Source organism: Caretta caretta, chromosome 10 (genome assembly GCF_965140235.1).
Source record: "Caretta caretta isolate rCarCar2 chromosome 10, rCarCar1.hap1, whole genome shotgun sequence".
NCBI classification, from domain to species: domain Eukaryota; kingdom Metazoa; phylum Chordata; order Testudines; family Cheloniidae; genus Caretta; species Caretta caretta.
The window spans coordinates 358,528-381,421 of record NC_134215.1 but is presented as its reverse complement, the minus strand read 5'-3'; the positions used below and the strand labels follow the sequence as shown (position 1 = coordinate 381,421).

Genomic DNA, 22,894 nt, shown 5'->3' with positions numbered 1-22,894 from the left:
ATCTTATGGGGTGTTCTTAGCTCATCTCTTATGGTGCATGCTGCCTAACCAATAATAAGACCAAATAACTAGGAGTAGTGAGATGAAACTGGCAAATGAAAATTCCTAATAAGATGTGTTTGGATATGGATATAGTTTTAGAGATTATGGAAGAATCATTCCTGGAGACAAATCAAAATTGAAGTGGATGACCTCATATTTATTCTGCTTTGTAAAGTACTTTGAGATCTATGGATGAAAATCTATACAAGAGTTAAATATTATTATTTGTATTAGATTGTGACAAACAGAACACAACCATAAAAGCTAGTGGTGGGAAAAACAATGTATGACATCGAAATGTGACTGGCTTTCTGTCGTGTGTGTATGCAAGTAATAAATTACCTGATTTGTTTTACAGCTTTTGCTTAACATGCTGGTATCTCTAACTCAACTTTGTGACAGTGATGTGTTCGCTGTTACAAACCAAGTAATTTATTGGTTATATTTTTTTAGAGCATGTCATTGTAGCTAATCAGCAGTAAAACTTTAGAATTAAAAGCAGCTTTTCAGTGTTTTATATAAAAATGTTGAATATAGCTTTTTATTAAAAATAGTGACTAAAATTTGTTTTAATAATTTTTCCTTCTGTAGTACGACAATCTCCTGAGTCAGTTTGGTTGCATGCAAGTTTCTGGTTCGGCATCCTCCCATTCACTGTCTGCCCCAGAGACAAGTCACCCACAAATATCAGGGAACATAGAACAGTACATTCACGATCTTGACAATAATTCCTTTGAGTTGGACTTGCAGTTTTCTGAAGATGAGAAGAGGCTACTACTGGCAAAACAGGCTGGTGGAAATCCATGGTAAGATGTTTAAAGTGATTGATCTGTGATTTTTGTGCTGTAATAAGGAATCTACAAAACAGTAAACCATCCATTCTTGCCTTGGTTCATATTCATCTTTATCAGAATCCTAGTAGCTGAACAGTTAATGATTTCATTAGTAATTATGCTTTTCTTGACTAAAGATTTTTGCTAGTACCACTTTAAGAATAATGTGCAATGATAATCTGGAAAATGACGTGTGTGTCATACATACTGGCAGTGGGGTTGTGTTTTCTCTCGGACTCCGTATCAAATGAACTCAGGTAACCAATAAAGAGAGGCTTTTTTTATCTGCTTCTCCTGTAAAATCAATCTGGGGTCTGAAAAACAGTAGGATTCTTTGCTTCTCATATATAGGCACCAATAATAGAAGCTCTTCAAGCCAAATTAAGCTCAGTTACACCTCCATAACCCCACTGTCTTCAGATTATACCATCAATAACAGTTAGGTGCAATCCATCAATCTTGTCACAGCAGGAATTAAGTTGCAAATAAATTATAACCTACTGATATCTAGCAAATAGTTTTGGGGTAGGAAAGAAGAGGTTGAAATTCATCTAATAATTAAAGTTATAGCCATGGCTCATGGAACAGAGAGGGGAGACCTATAGAGAGAGATGGGAACTTTTTAAAGATTCCAAAGCAATGGATCTTTAGATATATCCCAGATAGATTTGAAAGAAAAAGAAGAAAACAACAAGGGTAGTTGTGGTTACTGGGGGAGGGGTGCTTCTGTAATGACAATTCTTTTTTTCTTTCTTTCTTGTTAGGCACCAGTTTGTAGAAAACAACTTAATACTAAAAATGGGTCCAGTAGATAAAAGAAAGGTAAGTCTCATTATCCTATCTAACACGATGTAAAATGTCTTTGTTCTTATAGTTGCACCTCTGAGAGCTGTATTGCTAAGGAATCTGTCTTTGGAGTTCCCTGATTTGTATAGATTTGTTAGTTCTGTCCCAAATCTATCGTTCCTTTTATAAAAGATGTCATAACATTTCCTAGCAAACAGCTTTGCACAAATTTAATATCCTTTCTTTTTTAAAACAAAAATTATGGTACAGTCTTGGTTGGACGAAAGTTGCAGTCAGATTAGCTGATGGTGCTTCCAATTTGTAATCAGCTGTGAATGGAGATGTCTTCTCTCCTCCTTTATCAATCTGATTAGTCCAGCATGACACTCGGTTTTCAGTTGTTCTTGATATGGATGTTTGCTGTGCGTGTTGTTGGGCTGCTAATGTCTGAAACTAGAATACAGGCCATTATTGTCCTAAATGTAGTATTTAATCCTTCTGAGGTAGAATGAAACAGTCTCTCATTCTAAGAGCAACTCCACTTTCCTTTCCTCTATCCTCCCAACTTAGGGCTACTCTGTAGAGGGTTCCCTTTACACTGTACTGCTGTGACCAGCCTGCACTTTCACCAGCACACATACAGGTAGGGACACACCCAGCTGCAGTTATATGCAGATGCTGTGATCAGCCCTGCATGGGAAGGCTCCAGCTAGGGAATTTCCTATCTACACAAAGCAGATTACTTAGCAAATAAACAAAACACACAAACTAAGCTTAATATACTACACAGATTGGATATGAATAGCAAATTCTCACCCTGGGTGATGATACAAGCAGGCTGCAGATTCTTAAGGGGCAAGCTACGCTTGGATTGCAGCTTGGAATCCCCAGGTGTTCCATTCACAAGCTAAAAATCCCTTTAGCCTGGATCCAGCACTTTCCTCAGTTCAGTCTTTGTTCCTCAGGTGTTTCCAGGAGTCTCTTTGGGTGGGGAGTCAGTGAAGAGCCAAGATGTCACTCCCCTGCCTTGTATAGCTTTTGCATATGGGGGGAACCCTTTGTTTCAATGCTTTGGTTCCCATGCCAGTCAGTGGAAAAAATACTGATATCCCAAGATGGAGTCCAGCACCAAGAGACCTGGTCACATGTCCCTGTAGTGTGTCAGCAGCCATGACTTGGAGGCTGTCTGCAGTATCCTCAGGAAGGCCCCCAGGTGGGAGATAAGCTTTTTTTTTTTTTTAAGGCCTATTGTTTTCTCTAATGCCCTTCCCCACCTAGCTTTTCAGAATGAAACCATCTCGTCTAGTGCGCGTTCCCCAGGTGCAAACACATTTGTAATACAGATACATAGTCAATATTCTTAACTTCAGATACAAAAATGGTACATGCACACAAATATGATGATCTTATTCAGTAAATCATAACCTTTCCAATGACACCTCACATGACTTATCTTGCATAATTATAATGTATTTTATGCCATAATCATATCCTAATAATATCACTGTGAAGAACACGGGATACAGTGTCACAAGGTTAACTATTTAAAATGCTGGTTATATTGACACTACAGCAGAAATGCACTGAGACGCATTCAAGAATATAGTCAAGAAGCAGAAATTGTTTATACAGTGCTATGTGAGCTTCACAGACAGACTCAGTCCCTGCCCAAATTACTTACAATGCAAATTACATATGATGTAGGCAAAGACAAAGTGGAGAGTGGAAAAGAAGGGGAACAGGTGAGGAAGGGGCAAACTTTTCATGTAAAGTTAGTGATGTTTTAGTCTAGTTATTTTTAACTTATTTTAAAACCTTTATATTCACTTGTACAGGACTTAGTCTCAGTCCCACAAAGAAACTTCTAAGTGTCTTGTCAGTATTACCTTCCAAATGTTAGTTTAAAAAGGGTGTGTGTGTAATATTTAAAAAAAAAAAAAAAAAAAAAAACCATACAAACCAAACAAGGGTAAGTAATGTAACGCTGAGTTTTTTTTATAAAAGGCTCCAAAGGCGAGCCTGGCAATTACAGGCCTAACTTCAGTATGAGGCAAATTAGTTGAAACTATAGTAAAAAAAAAATACATAATTATCTCACACACATGAACACAATATGTTGGGGAAGAGTCAACAGGGCTTTTGTAAAGGGAAATCATGCCTCACCAATCTGTTAGAATTCTTTGAGAGAGTCAGCAAGCACGTGGGCTAGGGTGATGATATAACACAACGACTAGGGGTCACCTGATAAAATTAATAGGCAGCAGGTTTAAAAGAAACATAAGAAAGTGCTTCTTCACACAACACACAGTCAACTTGTGGAACTCGTTGCCGGGGAGGTTGTGAAGCCCAAAAGTATAAATTGGTTCAAAAGAGAATTAGATAAATTTGTGGAGAACAGGTCCATCAACAGCTATTGGCCAAGATGGTCAGGGGTGCAGCCCCATGCTCCACATGTCCCTAAACTTTCAACTGCCCAAAGCAACTGGCACTGACCACGTCACAGACAGAATATTTGGCTAGATGGATCATTAGTCTGACCCTGTATGGCCATTCTTATGTTCTAACACTTTGAAACTGTAGTAAATTCAGAAACTTACTAGAAGGCCAACTGTGAAATTAGTCAATCTATATTAACTCTGTTTCCATAACAGTGCCCTGAGAGAATAAGCATCCCATATTACTTTATCCATCTATAGTACAAATATTAGTTTTATTAGCACAAATACTAGAATGTATACATTATATAGTGATTGTGCTGCCTGCCAGTACACGTACAAGGATTTGACAGCTTCCTGATAAGACAGATAAATACTGAAGGCAGTTGTTCGCTGCTCTTTATTAAGGCTGTGATTCAGGAAAGCATATAAGCAAGTGCTGGAGCCCACTGACATCACTGTGACTTAAGCACATGCTTTAAGAGGGTTTTCAGGCAGGGGGAAGTGAGAAAAAAAACACACAGCTCTGAGAGAATAGATCTAATAGTAATATTCAGTTCTTCCTTTGCCTTGATACACTTTGTTGCTGCTACTGTTCTCTTTGTCAGGGATTGTTTGCTCGTCGGCGCCAATTATTGCTCACTGAAGGGCCCCATCTCTATTATGTGGATCCTGTCAACAAAGTTCTGAAAGGAGAAATTCCATGGTCACTAGAGCTACGACCAGAAGCCAAGAATTTTAAGACCTTTTTTGTTCATACAGTAAGTGACTATCTTTAGGCTTTTTCCCAAAAGTCTTAATATAATTTTAATCAATTTTCTTTCAAATTAATTTCCAATAATTTGTTAAACTTTTTGTTGATAGAAATGTTTTCATTGCCTGGGTACTACAAAGATTTGAACAGTTATTCATGAATGCTAGTCTGCTGGTATTATTATATTTTTACAAAGAGGATTGAATTTTTTTTTAATACAAAGAAATATAAACTTTAAATGGATTGTGTGATATAGAAAGAAATGCTTCAAGAGTTTGATTTTCATCTTCGTCTCTTCAAAATAGAGTCAAAGCACTCTTGCATATTGCAGCTGACTAAAATTGTGCCAATGACTTACTGTATCAGTTAATCAGTCTACATATTTTAAATGGAAAAATGTCATTTACTAACTGTACAGTTATCCAGAAATAATGTACATTGCTCTGTTACTACAATTGATATTAATTAATAGGTTCCTGAACAGATTTTTAATCATTTAATTCTGAATTAGTTTTCTTGCTACCAGTAGAATATTTATTGGTCTTTTTTCTGATTCTTGTCTTTTATATGTTCTTGAAAGTGTCATTAAACTATTATTTACTTGTAGCCTAACAGGACATATTACCTGATGGACCCAAGTGGGAATGCTCACAAATGGTGCAAAAAGATACATGAAGTTTGGCGGCACAGATACCATCAGAATGCTGCTAAATAGTAAAGCTCATCCAAAATGTCCCAGTCTCCCTACTTGCTGCTAGAACTCCATGTGCAGCCAATCAGAGGAATCTTCCCAACCCACCTATTATCCATCTCAAGGGGAAGCATATGTCTGAAATATTTTGTTTTTTTTTAAAAAAACAACAAACATAAATGGAATTCAGGGTCGCTTTGCTTGCTCTTTGTGCTTCTGTTGAGGCTTCCACATGCATATCGTTGAAGTGAGGATCTTGCTTTTGTGCACTTCAGCTCTATTTCTGCTGCAAACTAATGGATAGACCTTGCATTACCAGCTTCACTTAAGATCAGTTAAAACTGATCTACACGCACACACCCCAGATCATGTACCGGTCCTGCACTTTATGGGGCTGGGATTATTTCTGTGACTCTCAGATTATCATTAAACTGTATTTCATCAGGGAGCTTTTAAATGCTTCTGCTGAGGTGTAACCAGCACCTCCTCTCTTTACTTTACTTCCCCCCCCCCCCCCTTTTTTTTTTCTAACTGGTATCTGGCATTTGCAGTCAGGCCAGTTGCACCCTTGCATAATTCCTAATATATAGTTCTGGTTGCAGGATTTCCATGGTACTTATTATAATTATGTGAGTAAATCAGATGTATGTGTCTGGCAGTCAGACGCTGATGTTACAGGTTGTAAGAAAGTAAAATGCTGAACGTGGCACTGAAAATTTTCTAAAATTGAAATTTTGGCTTTTGAAGTTCATAAAGTTTTAAACATGGAATTTTAATTTGATGCATTTACAAGTTTAATCAAGGGACAATAAATTACCAGCATGCTTTTAATTAATACTAACTAAATTTAAATTAACCAGTTAGTATAAAATGTTACTATTGAGGTAGTAATTAGACTCTTCAGCTTTTCAGGAGATGAGGACAAGTAGCTTTCTTTCCAGGGTATGCATGTATTGTGCATTTTAGCGGGGCCAACCTATTTACTTGGGTAGAGAAGGAAGAATGAAAACTTTGATGTACAATTGATGACTTGATTTGTCTTTGTATAATGAGATGTACAAATATTGTTGTCCTGGTCATTGGCCAAACAACTTGCAGACCTTTTAGCAATTCTGAAAATATTTTAAATGATTGAAATATAATAAGCTTATACACTAATCTGAATAGTTGAAAGTTCAAATGAAAATGTTTGATACAAAGGAGAAAATGTATGGTACTTTAGTCATATCTATAAATGTTTGTTTCATATCGGTCTGCTTCATCCTTTTCAAATTAAATTGTTAAATTTCCTGTGACACAGCAAAGACTTTGCTTTGTACATGTTAAAAGTAACTTCTCTAATAGTGTTTTCCATATATCTGTGCTTCTGGGTAACCAGATCCCCTGGAAAGAGCACGCCCGTGCCTGGACAAAGACATTCCTCCCTCATGTTTAAAGCAGTATAAATACCACACCTATTCACTCATTCATTTTCAGAAATATCTCATATTTGCCCCTTTGCCCTTGAATTGTTTCTGTACAAAGTACTTCTTCCCCCTGGAAGTAACCAAGCAGTGCTAGATTTTCCATATGCACCTAAAGAAGCCTGTTGTGTAACAGTTCAATATGTCAGTATTTTCAGATCCTTAAAAGAGAGTCTGATTAAGTTGCTACTCTCCTCCTAATTCATTTTGAAGAAGTACCAGTGTGCAGTTAGATTCTGTAGTAAAGAATCCACACCAAATCCACACTCTACAACAAAATCGCTGACGTGCATGGTCATATTTTGTGGGTGAGGATGCGGGGGTTCAGTGCCTAATAGGCTCCTGGCATAAAGGGAAAAGTAGAGGATATTCCTCCTGTTAAAATCAGATGCTCGTCTGAAAGTGACTTCACCCCTACTCCAAAGGCAAACCACTTGGCACTAAGTTCTTAGAGTAACACAGGACTCCTGCAGCTATATTAACTCCATAGCCAACATCACAGCCAAGATAACCTGCTGTTGTGTTTTGTTTTGTTTTTAGTTTGTGGCAATGGATACCTGTTAGTACCAAAGCTATCCACTTCACCTGTATGTCAACTCTATCTGAGGCAGTGCAGCAGGTTCTGGATTACAAGTCTGTACCACTCTGCTATAGGCAGGTACTATTCTTGCCTTCTGTAGAAGAGCCTGGTTGTAGTGGAGCTGTACAGCAGCTCAAACATATTTACTGCTGTTACTTTAAGTGCAGCATCTCCAAGCATAACACACAGTTTTGCAAAGTGGTGGCTTGTTATGGGGTCTAGCAATGACTTCACTAATTTGAACAGAGGCTAGAGTAGCATCAATAAACCTGTTCATTTCAGCAGATTACATGCTTTCTCTAAACACATTTTCTGTAACATCAAATAGTTTAGCAACCCCCTCTTGTCATTCAGAAATATCTTCTCCTTTCTGCCCACTGCTTTTTTTAAAAACTGTCCCTGTAACATGTGATCCTGCATACACACTACTTTCACCCAAAGATGGTCTCTTGAGAAAGAAAGCAAGAATGATTGCAGTCATTGCTGTGTAGATAGTAAATGTGAGGGCCTGAAAAGTTGGGTGTTTGCATTGTCGGGTACTTTGCAAAATGACAGTATTGCAATTAGAAACTTCTCCAGGTGGACTCCTGCACTAAGCTCCCTCTCCTCTGCATATTCATGTTCTTCGTTAAGCCATGCTCGGCAGGTAGGGTTATGGCCCATGAAAAAAGTTGAGTAGTTTTAGCTACCATTCTCTATCTAGAACAAGTTACAATATTGAGCACTACCGTCTATAGTAGGTGAAACTTCACAAATAACAATCAGCTTCCAAAAAATGTTTTTTTCATTCTACTTTTTTTCCCCTCAGATTACTTGGACTCAGTCCAAAATGTAATTCACAAACCTTCACTGAGGAATGGACTCTTTCTGCAGTGGAAGGGGGCAAAAGCTGAGCCAGAGGCTTGCCATCCTTCATCTCTGCTTTATTGGAGGAGGGCAAGTCAAGTGAAACTACTTCTCACCCCTATATTTCCCCTCCAGTGCAGAGGAGAATAGGCTAGAAAAGGCTGCTCCTTGCTGTTGCACTTACAGTAGCGGGCCAAAACTATTCTGGGAGAGGCTTCCCCGAGTCACTTCCTGTGGATGGGGGTATAGTAGTGGAAGATTCAGACTATGGGAGGATAAGGCAAAGGCTGTCACGTGGAATGGGTAGAGTCCACATGTTTGTAGCCTGCTTAGGGACATATCATGCTCTGTACTATGGTGGAGGGTTCCTGCATTGGATAGGAATATCTCAGTGTAGGGATGTCCTTATGGACAAAGCAGTTGAGTGCTTTGTGCAGGAGCATGCTCAGTCGTTCATGAGAATGCACGGAGAAAAGTACTAGAGAAGTGCTAAATGGCCTGCTCTAGGGCTGAGAGCAGGTCATTTAGAACTTTCCATACTGTAATCATACGATTTCCAGAGGGGAGAGTGTAGCTGGCCACAAGCAGCCTCTTTGTTCTTGAAGATATTTGGGAAAAGGAGTACAGAGCCTGATTCATTCACTTTCCTTTCCCAGCTACAATTACCAAGATTTCCAGAAAGACTGTGAATCAGTGTGGCTGTGATTCAGATTAGGAGACATTTAGTTTGAGATCAGACTCCCAAAAGGGTACTCAACTCTGGTGATGGGCCTGCTTTCTATTGAATGAAATCTTTTTGAAGAAAAGGCAGTGGGATTGGTGCTAGAAGGCATACTTAACCCACCTTCCTCTCCCCTGGGGACATTGACCCACTCTTGTCTATTGTACAGCTTAAAAAATATCAGGACATGTTCAAGATTCCTGGGCTAGGCTGAGAGTTTGCTGTATCACCATTTGCCTCAATGTTCTAAGCCCTCTTCTGAGCAGGGTTTATTTTAAGGACAGTTAAGTTGTAGCTCACATAAGCATTGTTTTTCAGCTTTAGACGATCTGTTGTATCTGTCACGAGCAGTGTAACACAACAGTCTTAAGAGGTGCTGTACTATCAAAGTTGGAGTCTCTAAGGCATCTTCAGAACTATGCAGCATTGCTCTTGTCCCATAATGCTGTTGAACTGTGTAGCAAATTCTGCTAGATCCAGCCCCAGAAAACTTCCTGGGGGATGGGTAAAAGTATCATATCCATGCTTCAGCTTTTGTGATGTGATATATGAGGGACGGTATGTTGGACACTGACGCCTTCCGTATTGGGCATTTTCAAAGGATCCTGTGGACTTAACCCTCATAAACTGAAGAGAAATCATTTTTTCTATGTGTTAGGTTGACTTTGGAAATCCAAGTTTAATAAATTTCCCCAATTTTAAAATAATATAGACAATAGATGTAAGTCTTCTGCAACTAGACAACAAACACTGAAAATGTGTGTGCATGTGTGTTTGTATGTATGTGTGAAGTAGGGGGATATTACATGACGCAAATGTTATGAACTGTGGCTGGATGGGCAATATTATACTCAACCACTTCCAACTTTTTACTATTCATGCTGGACTGAGGAGTGTCTTTGTGAAGGGCCATATAAATATTTTGGAGATCTAGGTACTGTTGGCTCAAAAACGTGTCCATAAAGAAGGCAGTGGCTTAAATAATGAAGTTCTTTCACCCCAGATCCTGACTGAGAGCTGAGTATTCCAGCTGGACCGTATAGCTGTAATTCTTCCTATCTATGATGAGATTCTTTGTTAGTCTGGGTAGTTTCCTGTGGGAATAAGACATTCATTAATAATGTCTTAGCTGGGGAAAGGAGGTACATGATTTACTAAAGCTGGGCTTTGTGGATGCTGCACACAACTCTCTCTTTCTCAACCTAGTGTTTTAAAAAGAACTGATGTGTGTACAAATGGGTGTGGTATTTATACTACTTGAAGCATTTGGTGAATACTTCAACCATGTTGTCTTTAGGCCACTATTTTACTAATTAAACTATGAATCACTTCTGCAATGCCTCATGGCCCAGAAAATGTCTGTCCATAGATACTTCCTTCAGTCATCTTGCAGGTAAGTAGTTCTCTTTGACCCAGAGCAGTGTATTTTCAGCTAAAATGAGAAATTTATAATCAAACTGGTAAACTGCATTTCCCCATAACGTGTTTGCACTGTCTTGGAAGAAACACAGCTATAAACAGTGAACAATTTAGAAATGGAAAACCATTTCTTAAACTGTCTGAAGCATGCAGTCCAGTCCATCTGAATGAGCGTGAATGGGGATAGTTGCTCTTTGAAAAGCTTATGTACTGAGTTTGATTGGTTATGGCAAAGTCTCCTATATTGTGGCAGAACTCACAACTGCTGTATCTAACAAAAAAACCAAACAAACTAGGAACTATAATCAATTTTGATAGATGTTAGCTGTCTTTCAGGTTGGTGGCAGTCACTTATGATGTGTGTAATATTCTCTACCTGGTTTGTAGCTGTAACTGTGATGTACAGGAAAAGCAAAAAATAAAGAAGCAAACAAAAACAGAAGCAAATAATGCAGTGATATTAGGATAAACATTTTTGTATTTTTATTCTTCTAAGGTTATTTGCTGGTGCGCATTGGCCTCTAGTTCAGTCTGTGTTATTTAAATTCTAATATATGAATTATTTGGATTGAATTCATGTTCGGGGCCATGGTGTTGTATGTATTGATGTACAGCCTTGAATGTGAATAATTATTGTAAACTATATTTTACACCTTTCTCTGGCTTTATTATATAAATTTTCTATTGGTCGATGATTTAATCATATCTCATAATTTAATGACTGTTTGTTCTCCGCCCGACAGCTCTCTGTGCTGTAGATGTAGCTAGTGACTGGATGATGACGTTTCACTTATGCTCGATAGTCTTGTAATAAAAGCATGTAGGGTCCTAGGCCCTAGGCTCCCGCCTCTTTTTCTGCGCCGCTCGGCAGCGGGCCTGCCGCAGCCTGAGGCGGCTAGCGCCCGCCGTCGCCTGAGGAGCCGCGCCGCGTGGAGGACAAACGTGCCCGCGGCGGGTACTTCCGGCGGATGTCACGTCAGCGTGCAAGACGGGGGGGAAAGAAATCCGAGCGGACACTTCCTGTCTCGAGGAGCCGTGGCGGGGGGGGGAGTATGTGACGTGGCTGCGTCGCCCGGCGGGGGTCGGTGCTCGCCGGGAGGGGGGCGTGGGAACGGTGAGTCTCCGGGTTGTGCACGTCCAGCTGCGGCGTTATGGGTCCTGCAAAGGCCGGGGCATGGGGATTGGTATCGGCCGGACCGCTTCCGGCAGGAAGGGCCTGGGGGATCGGTATTGCGAACGGACACTTCCGGTAGGAGGGTGCGCGCGGGAGGGCGTCGGGCGACCGATATCCGGGTTGGACCTTTCCGGCGCTGGCGTGAGGATGGCGGCGGAGAATCACTGCGAGTTCCCGGTTCCCTCCATGGGCGTCCTTGGGCTGGCGGGGACCGGCGGGCCCTGCCGCCGCTGCAGCTCGGGGGCCTCCCCCAGTGGGGTCCCAGGTAAATGGGTCCGGCTGAACGTGGGGGGCACCTGCTTCCTCACCACCCGGCAGACGCTCTGCAGGGACCCCAAGTCCTTCCTCTTCCGCCTCTGCCAAGCCGACCCCGACCTGGACTCGGACAAGGTGAGGCCGACGCAGGGACCCCCGCGATCTGGGCCAACCCGCGCGGGCCGTGGAGGTCCCTCTCTTCTCGCCGCACGGGCTCTGCTTCCAGCCGCATTCGGGTAGGGTTAGGCCAGGGCCCCTCCCTAGACGAGCCAAAGGGGGCTGGGACCTGCTTGTGCTGCGGGGAATCCGGCCTACATCTTCTTTTTACCACTACCGCCGCGTCCTGGGCCCAGGGCGAGAGCGGCACCTAAGATCCCAGCCTGCCCTGGAGTCCAGTCAGGGGAGAGAATGGTCCCCCCTTGTCTCCCTGTGCTAGCGCTCTGAGCCATCTCTGTTCTCTCTGTCTCACGACCCCAATTAAAATCCTCTAAGGAGAAACCGCAGACTTTGAACACGGGAAATCTGAGGTAAAGGTGTCTAGGGGGTGTGGGCCAGGAGGGGTAGGCAGGGCTGGGGATAACCCTGGCAACCTAGAAACATGCCAGGCTTTTTTAGTGGTATTTACTAGTTGTATTCAGAGAAGCTCTGTGTTAATTTTGCTTTGTAATTTACCAATCGAGCCTTTAGTATCCTAAGAGTAAATTAACAATGGGGGACAAAACTCCTTTTTTTTTTCTTTGCTGTATAATACTTTAAATTGAAGAGAATCCCATATAGGTTAGAAGGAAGTGTGAAGTTTCATTTCTTGGGAACAGATATACATTTATTTTCTTTTTTCCCCCCCCTTTTCTTTGTTAGTCTTAAAAATGGTAATAGAACATTCAGGGGTGTTTGCAGTACCATAATCCAAGGAGTCCTTTAAGATTATGTAATATGAATATACTGTTATGAAGCTGTTCAATTGATCAAGTTGATCGTGGGGGCTGGAACAGGCCAATTCCTACAGACTACCCATATAGTTAATTGGTGTTTGGTTCTTGTATCACACCCATGACCATTTGAAGTGCCCTACAAATCTCTTAAAAGGAGCACAAGGTCTGTGTGAATTTCTAGGTCACTTTTATTTATTGAGTAAGCTTTTATTTGTCATGGTGCATAGATGTTTTATTTAAATCCTGTCAGGTCAATTTTGCATTGTCGTGATCCCATAGTTTACAATTTGTGAATTCTGAAACTGAGCGACACCATTGCTATACAAAAGATTACATTAAATACAGAAGAAAAGAAAAGCATATTGGAGGCAAAATCCAAAAGGCTAAGGCACTGAATGAGTAAGGGGAAAAAAAGGCAAGAAGAGGTTGTATAAGTATATTAGGAGAAAAATAGGGAAAGAACAAGTTTAAAGAATATTTAGATAAGTTAAATGTATGTAAATTGACAGAGCCAGATGAAATTCACCTTTGAGTACTTAAGAAACTAGCCAAAGCAATCTCTGAACTTTTAGCAATTGTCTTTGGGAGCTAATGGAGGAAGGGTGAGGTACCAGAGGGCCGGAGAACGGCAAACATAGTAGATAACTTCAAAAAGGGGGGAAAACCAGAACTGGGCAATTATAGACACATCAGCTTAACTTTGATACCCAGAAAGATACTGGGACAATCAGTTTATTGTAACCTAAAGGGTAATAAGGAGATGAGTAGTAGTCAACATGGATTTATCAAGAACAAATAATGTCAAACGAAACTTATTTTCTTCTTTGATAAATTAACTGACCTAGTGCATGGAGAGGAAGCAATAAATAGGACATATACAGTCTTTAGTAAGGCATTTGACCCTGTCCCATATGACAGTCTCATAAACAAATTAGGGAAATTAAATTTAGATGGAAATATTATAAGATAGGTGCATAACTGGTTCAAAGGCTATTTCCAAGGAGTAGATATCAATGGCTTTCTGTCAAACTGGGGGATATACGTTTCTCTTGGGTCCACACTGTTCAGTATTTTCATTAACAATTTTGATAGAGTGGAGAGTATGCTTATGAATCTGTTGTGGTGATGTTTAAACCATTTCTTTGCCTGAAATGATGCAAATTAGTAATTGGTGTGTAGTTCATAACAAGATGACAGAGTGCTGCTAATCAAACTATTATGTAAGAGCACAGGCTATCAGACGTCGGTGTGTTAATCTCTAATAACAAACACGTGTTATCTCATTGCTGTATATGTTGGTACCACTCACCATTCCTGGGGGAATTCTGCACCACTGCGCACGTGCATAATTAATGAGCCAGACATTTTTAATTTTTTGCGTACAAAAAAAGCTTCTGCCAGAAAGTTGCTTCAGTCCTGTCTCTTGCCCACCAGAGAGTGCTAAGACGCTAGAACAGGGGGAAGGGATAGCTCAGTGGTTTGAGCATTGGCCTGCTAAACCCAGGGTTATGAGTTCAATCCTTGAAGGGGCCATAAAGGGATCTGGGGCAAAAATTGGGGATTGGTCCTGCTTTGAGCAGGGGGTTGAACTAGATGACCTCCTGAGGTCCCTTCCAACCCCGATATTCTATGGACAGAGCAGCCTCAGCAGAAAATAACTTGGGCTGGAAAGTTGCTGCAGTTCTGCCTTTTGTCCACCAGAGGGCACTATGGTGATAAAACAGAGCAGCAGCAGCTTTCGGGGAAGAGAAAGAGCCTGCCTTCTTCACAGCGATTGTTAGGCGCAGGCCGGGAGACAGACATTTTGTGGTGCTGCTGGGGGCTCAGATGGGGCTCGTAAGGGCTAGTGGGGGAGGACAGACTGGGGAAGGAGCTGAATGGGAGTGGAGGTGCAGGGTTACATGGGGATGCCTGACTGAATGAGAAAAGCTAAGAGTCAGCCAGGGTCTGCATGGGGGAAGCTTCCTAACAATTTCCCGTCCAAAAAACCCTGTTCCACACTTCTCCCATCCCATCCCACTTTTACCAACACCATCCAAGTTCACACTCAGGCTGCTTCCTAGCAATTACTTCCCTCTCCCTCAGCTCCTCTGTTACCCCTGACTCCCCCAAGTCTTTGCATTGCTTCTCAGGGATGTGGGAAATACAGTTATGTATTGTACTTTAAATGAATTATTAATATGCCTCGTAAGGAATCTATTTGTCAAAAAAACATTGCCTGAATCTTTTTTGTTTTCTGTATGGTTACAGATATACTTACTTACAGGTATTTTGAAATAAATGACCAAAAATAATTGAAACTGGTGTGATTTGTATTGTGTTATTTTGACAAATAAAATAGGCAGAATTTTGCAGAATTTGAAAATACTGTGTACAGAATTTATTTTTTGTTTTGCTTTTTGGCACAGAATTCTCCCAGGAGTAACTCACTAGTAGTGACTCAACTAGAAGGTTGAAGTCAGGCTGAAATTGAAGATGAGAATGTAGGTCTGGCAGGCCTTTTGCTGTGACTGGGCAGTTGGTAAAATGCACGTAAAATAGACATTAGTTATCTTGTAGTTAGCATTAAATTGTACACTCAAATATGACATTCTCAAAATCAGAAAAATTTAGAGTATTTTGTACATATGTAAGGGATGAACATTTTTAGTAAAGGACGGGAAATATGGGGAAAATTACAGTAGTGAAAATCCATCTTTGAAAAGATTCTGCTCTTAGGATATGCTTGTAGATAGCACCACAGCCCAGAAATCTATGGAAATTGATTATAAGTCTCTACAAATCTATAAGTATTTACATGGGGAACAAATATTTAGTAATGGGCTCTTCAATCTAGCAGACAAAAGGTATAGCATAATCCAGTAGCTGAAACTTGAAGCTAGACAAATTCAGATGGGAAATAAGGTGTAAATTTTTAATGATGAGAGTAATTACTGAAACAGTTTACCAAGGGTCACAGTGGATTCTCCATCACTGGCAATTTTAAAATCAGGATTGGATGTTTTTGTAAAAGATCTGGTCTGGGAATTATTTTGGGGAAATTCTATGGCCTGTGTCATACAGGAGATCAGACTAGATGGTCACAGTCATCCCTTCTTACCTTGGAATCTGTGACTGTGGGTGGGGGTGGATTTCATCTTACTTTGGAACAGTTTATATGTGTGTGTCAGAAGGATGGGCCCATGTACCTTCACAACAGTGAGGCAGCACATCTTCTGATTCATCTGCTTCCAGTTGGTCAGAAATGTCTTTTCAGTACTACCAATAGAGTGATTGAGAGCAAATAGTTTTTTATACAGTGATAGCTAAAGTTAGTATTTTACATATATACATTTTTATGCAGTGAAGAGTTGGTTACATGGGCTGATATTTAACCAGTTGATATGCAAGTAGTTAAAGGCAGCCATTATTACCATTTTATTAAACTTAGTTGTGTCTTTGGTCTCCTGCTGCATAAACAGTCCATATCCTTTCCAGACAAGGAGGCCATTAGTACAACTGGAGGACTCTATTTTGCTCTCTCCATTTCTGGATCCATCTCCAGGTTAGCCGAACCCAAGACCAATATGATCTCTCCCCCGCTTCCCCATGCTGAGGATCCCTGTAGTGAAGTGATGACTCACCGGTGCGGTGCCTCCTGCAGGTCATCTGGGAATTAGCTCTTTTCCAGCGTACGGAGCATCCTCTGCAGGCTGGTGTCTCACCTGCTACTAGTGCCCGTGTCCCTCCCAGACCCCGGTGCCTCTTTACCTCGGGGTTCTGCTACCAGCAGTAACCCCTTACTCTGGGTTTTCCCTCCCAGGGGAATCCCCAACCCTCTAAACCCACCTTGCCTCAGTGGCTACTGACAGGCATCATCTAGCCCCCTTTCACTGGGGTGGACTGCAGTCTATAATGGCCACTCATCATTGGCAAGGGAGTTGGACCAGCTGCCTCTGCCTATCCCCAGGCTGGACCTCTGTAGCCCCAGTACCTCTGTAGGCCTTCAACATGGCCTGCAGCCTGGGGTTTTACCATGCTGGAACTCCCCAGCACTGCTCCAGTTCAGGTACCTTCATCTCAGGCAGCTAGCCCTTCTCCCTCTAGGGCTAGAGTGAGACTCCTCCATCTCCTGGCCCCACAGCCCTCTTGTCAAGGCCAGATGGGCCCTAATTGAGCTGGCCACAGCCGTGGCTGCTTCCCCAATCAGCCTAGTTTGGCTGCTTTCAATCCCTGTTCTCCAGGAGTGGGGCAGCTGCCCCACTACAATCCCCCTGGAGCACAGAATTCCCCTCTGAATGCTACAGAGTTGTAGGCTCTGGAGGGTCCTCAGTTCACTACTCCTAAAACTATGCCTTCCTTTGTTCCCCTTCAACACAGATTACTTTCGTATAACCCTTTTTGTCAGGGTTTCAAGCTCCACCTTCTTTGTATTCTTAATGGGAACCATTGATATCCACTTTGTCCTTTCAGCACCTGTCCTCTATAGCCAACTAACCTTCCTGGGCAAGTTTCAGAGTGGTATCCATGTTGTTCTTCCTGGGCAACACAGCCCCGGGGTCTGCAATCTAAGAGGCAAGTTTTTAGTGTTTCCCCACCATATTGTACTAACCCCAGTGAGATCAGTTTCTAAGCCTACCAAAGCACATCTGCCCCTTAGAAGTTGATTCCAAATTCTCAGGTAATTAAGAGCATGTTCCTGAGGAAGAGGCTATAAGCTACAATCCAAACAACTCCTCTTTTTCCCCAGAGGATGTGGTAACACACATCATTGATGTCACCCTGGAAAAGCTAAATCCTTCCCAGACTTGCTCACTAGAGTTGTGAATGCACTCAGTTTGATGCTTCCAGATGTCAAGAAAAGACTTGTAGATTAGTTGGCATCTTGGAACTGAATTTATTAGTCAGAGTGGCTGAAGTCTGTGGCTGCAGTGCTAAACAACCAGTGGGGCCCCTGGATGATCGAGATACAAAAGGAGCACTTAAAGACGATAAAGTAATCGTGGAGAAACTAAATGAATTCTTTGCTTCCGTCTTCACGGCTGAGGATGTTAGGGAGATTCCCAAACCTGAGCCGTCTGTTGTAAGTGACAAATCTGAGGAATTGTCACCGATTGAAGTGACAGTAGAGGAGGTTTTGAAATTAATTGAGAAACTTAACAGGAACAAGTCACCGGGACCAGACAGCATTCACCCAAGAGTTCTGAAAGAACTCCAATGTGAAATTGCAGAACTATTAACTATGGTTTGTAACCTGTCCTTTAAATCAGCTACTGCACCCAATGACTGGAAGATAGCTAATGTAAGGCCAATATTTAAGAAGGGCTCTAGAGGTGATTCTGGCAATTACAGACCGGTAAGTCTAACGTCAGTACTGGGCAAATTAGTTGAAACAATAGTAAAGAATAAAATTGTCAGACACATAGAAGAGCATAAATTGTTGTGTGTCAACGTGGTTTCTGTAAAGGGAGATTATGTCTTACCAATCTATTAGAGTTCTTTGCGAGGGGTCAACAAATATGTGGACAAGGGGGATCCAGTGGACATAGTGTACTTAGATTTCCAGAAAGTCTTTGACAAGGCCCCTCATCACAGGCTCTTATATAAATTAAGTTGTTATGGGATAAGAGGGAAGATTTCATGGATTGAGAACTGGTTAAATGACAGGGAACAAAGGGTAGGAATAAATGGTAAATTTTCAGAATGGAGAGGGTTTATTAGTGGTGTTCCCCGAGGGTCAGTCCTAGGACCAATCCTATTAAACTTATTCATAAATGATCTGGAGAAAGGGGTAAACAGTGAGGTGGCAAAGTTTGCAGATGATACTAAACTGCTCAAGATAGTTAAGACCAAAGCAGACTGTGAAGAACTTCAAAAAGATCTCACAAAACTAAGTGATTGGGCAACAAAATGGCAAATGAAATTTCATGTGGATAAATGTAAAGTAATGCACGCTGGAAAAAATACCCCCAACTATACAAACAATATGATGGGGGCTAAGTTAGCTACAACTAATCAGGAGAAAGATCTTGGGGTCATCATGGATAGTTCTCTGAAGACGTCCATGCAGTGTGCAGCGGCAGTCAAAAAAGCAAACGGGATGTTAGGAATCATTAAAAAAGGGATAGAGAATAAGACAGAGAATATCTTATTGTCCTTATATAAATCCATGGTACGCCCACATCTTGAATACTGCATACAGATGTGGACCCCTTATTTCAAAAAAGATATACTGGCATTAGAAAAGGTTCAGAAAAGGGCAACTAAAATGATTAGGGGTTTGGAACGGGTCCCATATGAGGAGAGATTAAAGAGGCTAGGACTTTTCAGCTGGGAAAAGAGGAGACTAAGGGGGGATATGATAGAGGTCTATAAAATCATGAGTGGTGTGGAGAAAGTGAATAAGGAAAAGTTATTTACTTGTTCCCATAATATAAGAACTAGGGGCCACCAAATTAAATTAATGGGTAGCAGGTTTAAAACAAATAAAAGGAAGTTCTTCTTCACTCAGTGCATAGTCAACCTGTGGAACTCCTTGCCTGAGGAGGTGTGAAGGCTAGGACTATAACAGAGTTTAAAAGAGAACTGGATAAATTCATGGATGTTAAGTCCATTAATGCTATTATCCAGGATGGGTAAGGAATGGTGTCCCTAGCCTCTGTTTGTCAGAGGGTGGAGATGGATGGCAGAAGAGAGATCACTTGATCATTACCTGTTAAGTTCACTCCCTCTGGGGCACCTGGCATTGGCCACTGTCGGTATACAGGATGCTGGGATGGGTGGATCTTTGGTCTGACCCAGTATGGCCATTCTTATGTTCTTAGTCATTAGCGAAGGCTTTATGGACATTGGACAAGGATTTACAAGTAGCACTAGTCTCAATCACGACAGCTTGTTAGAAGGCAGATGGATTACACTAAATCTCTCCTGAAAGGCTTGCTTTTCTTTTCTGCAACAAATGAAAAACTGGCGGTTGGAAAATTGTATAAAACGACCCCAAGCAATAGATGAATCATAGTGAAAAACCACCCTGGGAAGATGGATCTTCTGCACCAGACATCAGATTCCTTTGTCACCTCTGCTGGCTCTATATGACTATAGTGAACCCCTATTTTACTAACCAGTTGGAGACAGAGGAGTTCATAAAATCAAAAAGTTCATGAAATTGAACATTTCAAAATTACAGGAGGTAGAATGCATAAGTTGCAGTATGGTGCCCTGCATCACTTTCTTCTTCTTCAAACTAGTGCAAATTTATTTCCAGTGCATTGAAGATATTGGATGAGAAATAAAGGTCAATTTTTTCTTCTTCACTTTTGTTATGTGATTTTCCCAAACCCCTGATGAAGGATATTTGTATAACTGATTGTTTGTAAGATTGGTGTCCATCATATCGAGGTTGGACTGTAATATTCTGAAGACAAGATCCCCTTTTATTGAATCATCTTCCTGAGGAGCTTAAGGAAGTGGGTGGAAGACTTGATGCCTGATTTATAAAAAGCAGAAGTATTCATTAAAATCTGCTTGTGATGCCTCAGGCACAGCCACTTGGGGACAGTAGTGACTGCAGACCAACAGATGAGCTGGCTGTCTAAAGTATTCTGGTTTGTCCATAAAAGGTGCAAGATAACCCATTTGAAGTGGCCTAGATCTCTTTAGTGTCTGCACAGATGAGACACAGGAGAAATTAAAGAATTCTAAGTCAATGTTGAGATCCCAGGCTCTTTATCAACAGCCCTTCAAAAGAAAAGCACCATTCAAATACCAGAAGTTATCTCAGCCTTCTTATTTCAGTAAGCAGACATTCAGATCCTGTAGGAAGAAGCACAGATCATCATCTATGACCTCATGGCCCTCTTTCTTTTCCAAACAGAATGTTTAAAGGTGAAGTTGATACCTGAACCAATTATTGGTTGGTTTTTTTCCTCAACTCCCACTTCCCTATTTGGAGACCACTGTTCGTCTTTGAGGTGACGTGGAGTTGATAGTTTCTCCAGTACGGTATCACTCCGTGCCTCCAAACCACCAACTTTCCTGTCCATCCCACAGGATCAGTAAAAGGTGTTTTCATCCTTTTGCAGTTTGGATCAATAGAATAGGTTTCTCAGTACGTTGGGATTCGATTTCCATTAATTTTTTATCCCAGAGATGACAAGGGTTTTACCACCTTTCTTGACTTGAGAGCACTCAACATATTTATCCATGAATTCATTTTCAGCTTGAGGATCTTAGCCCCAGTAACTGCATTTTTAAAGCCGTGGGGTTGGTTCGTATCTCTAAACCTCAGTTTTTACTCCCATATATCTATCAGGCCAGCCTGCAGGAAGAATCTTTGCTTCTCTGTCAAAGGATCAGCAGCAGCGCAAAGTTCTACTAATTGGCTTTTCTATTGCATACTATGCCCAGGGCATTTATCAAGTGCAGCTCACTTGAGAGAACAGGGAAAATGCAAGTGTCATCAAGGTGCAGTCCTCTCTGTAATCCAATCCTTATGTCTTAGGATAAACTCCATTTGCTTTCACTCCATTTGCGGTTTGGGGGGTGGTTATTTGTAATGTGGTAACCAGTGTGCTAAGTGCAATACAAACACACATGAGGACACGGTTCCTTTCCTGAGGAGCCATAAGATCCCAGTTATATAGGGCAGCTGTTGTACAACTTCAAAAATACTGAGTGCTAGCAATTCCCAGGGAGGTCATTGACTTCAAAAGGAACTGCTGGGTAACCAGGCCACTCATTTAGCCCCTGTAATAGAAAATCTTCATATGCAAAGCAACCTTATGAATATAGCTGTTATCTTAAACTCTTGCATTTCCTGAGTTTCATTTTACTCCACAACTTTGTTGCATTAAGCTTTTTATTATCATTAATAATTGATCTCTTTTGGCACTAGTACAGTACAGTCAAGATCAGAACCCCATTGTGCTGGGCAGTGTATAAACTCATAGGGAAGGTTAAGAGGTGATTTGATCATAATCTAAAAATATGTACGTGAGGAACAAAATTTAGAAATGAAATTCCTTCAATCTATCAGAGAACGGTATAACACGATCCAGTGGCTGAAAGCTGAAGCTAGGCAAATTCAGACTGGAAATAAGGCATACATTTTTGACAGCGAGGGTAATTAAGCATTAGAACAATTTATCAAGGGTTATGGTGGATTATCCATCACTGACAGTTTTTAAATCAACACTGTATATTTTCCTAAAAGATGTGCTCTAATTCAGACAGGAATAACTGGAGAGACTAGACATCACAATGATCCCTTTTGGCTTTTTAGTTCATGAAGAATGACTGTCATCAATTTTAATCATTATTTAAATCAGTAAGCAGAAAACCTTTATGTTAAATCACTGATTTTAAACATGTTCTGCATTTATACCTTTTAGTTATTTTCCTAACGAAAAGTTGAGCATCATAACCATTAAAACAAGCTGTTTTGAAATAAATATAGCTTTTACACTGATTTTGGTGCATCTTTTTGCAAACCAGGAAGATACAGTATATTTATACATATTTATTTAAGCACTTATATAGTTTAACTTAAATTTATTCAGATTCTTAGTTTTTATAGCTATACCTCTTAATTTTTTTTAGTTTAATTTAAAAGATTTTAATAGACTAAAGTGAGTTTAGGCCTTAAAATAAATTTCAAATTGACAATCTAATTTTAAATAGGTTTACTTTTAACAATAAACCTGTATTCAAATTAAATTCAACAAATTTAAAAAAAAAAATTTAAATCAATTTTTTGATCCACCCTGAGTGAGGATGACAACAATTGGAACAAACTTTGTAGATCAGAAACCTGAGGAATTATAGATGCTGTAAAAGTCATGGCTGATGTACAGTAGAAAGGCCTACAAACAGTAAATCTTGCTGTATTGTACTAGTTAACATGTAAAGTTCATTTTAATTCATTTTAATACCTTCATTTTTGCTATTAGTTTAACCACTCTCCTGACTATTCTTGCCAGCCTGTCC

General features: G+C 40.7%; 1 protein-coding gene across 4 annotated transcripts in view; it reads left to right on the top strand.

The window, feature by feature from the left end:
- The window catches only part of PDPK1 (3-phosphoinositide dependent protein kinase 1), a 174,301-nt gene that overhangs the window by 92,970 nt on the left and 58,437 nt on the right, over positions 1 to 22,894 (top strand). Inside the window, exons 11-14 of one of the 4 annotated variants that reach the window (XM_048866418.2) lie at positions 634 to 848; positions 1,640 to 1,697; positions 4,705 to 4,857; positions 5,458 to 11,401. In XM_048866418.2, coding sequence (XP_048722375.1) covers positions 634 to 848; positions 1,640 to 1,697; positions 4,705 to 4,857; positions 5,458 to 5,565 — 534 coding nt within the window. In that variant the 3' untranslated portion in view covers positions 5,566 to 11,401. Of the gene's footprint in view, positions 1 to 633; positions 849 to 1,639; positions 1,698 to 4,704; positions 4,858 to 5,457; positions 11,402 to 11,822; positions 12,135 to 22,894 lie in introns of those variants that run through there. The other 3 variants (XM_075133342.1, XM_048866420.2, XM_048866421.2) reach the window with 3 other exon arrangements.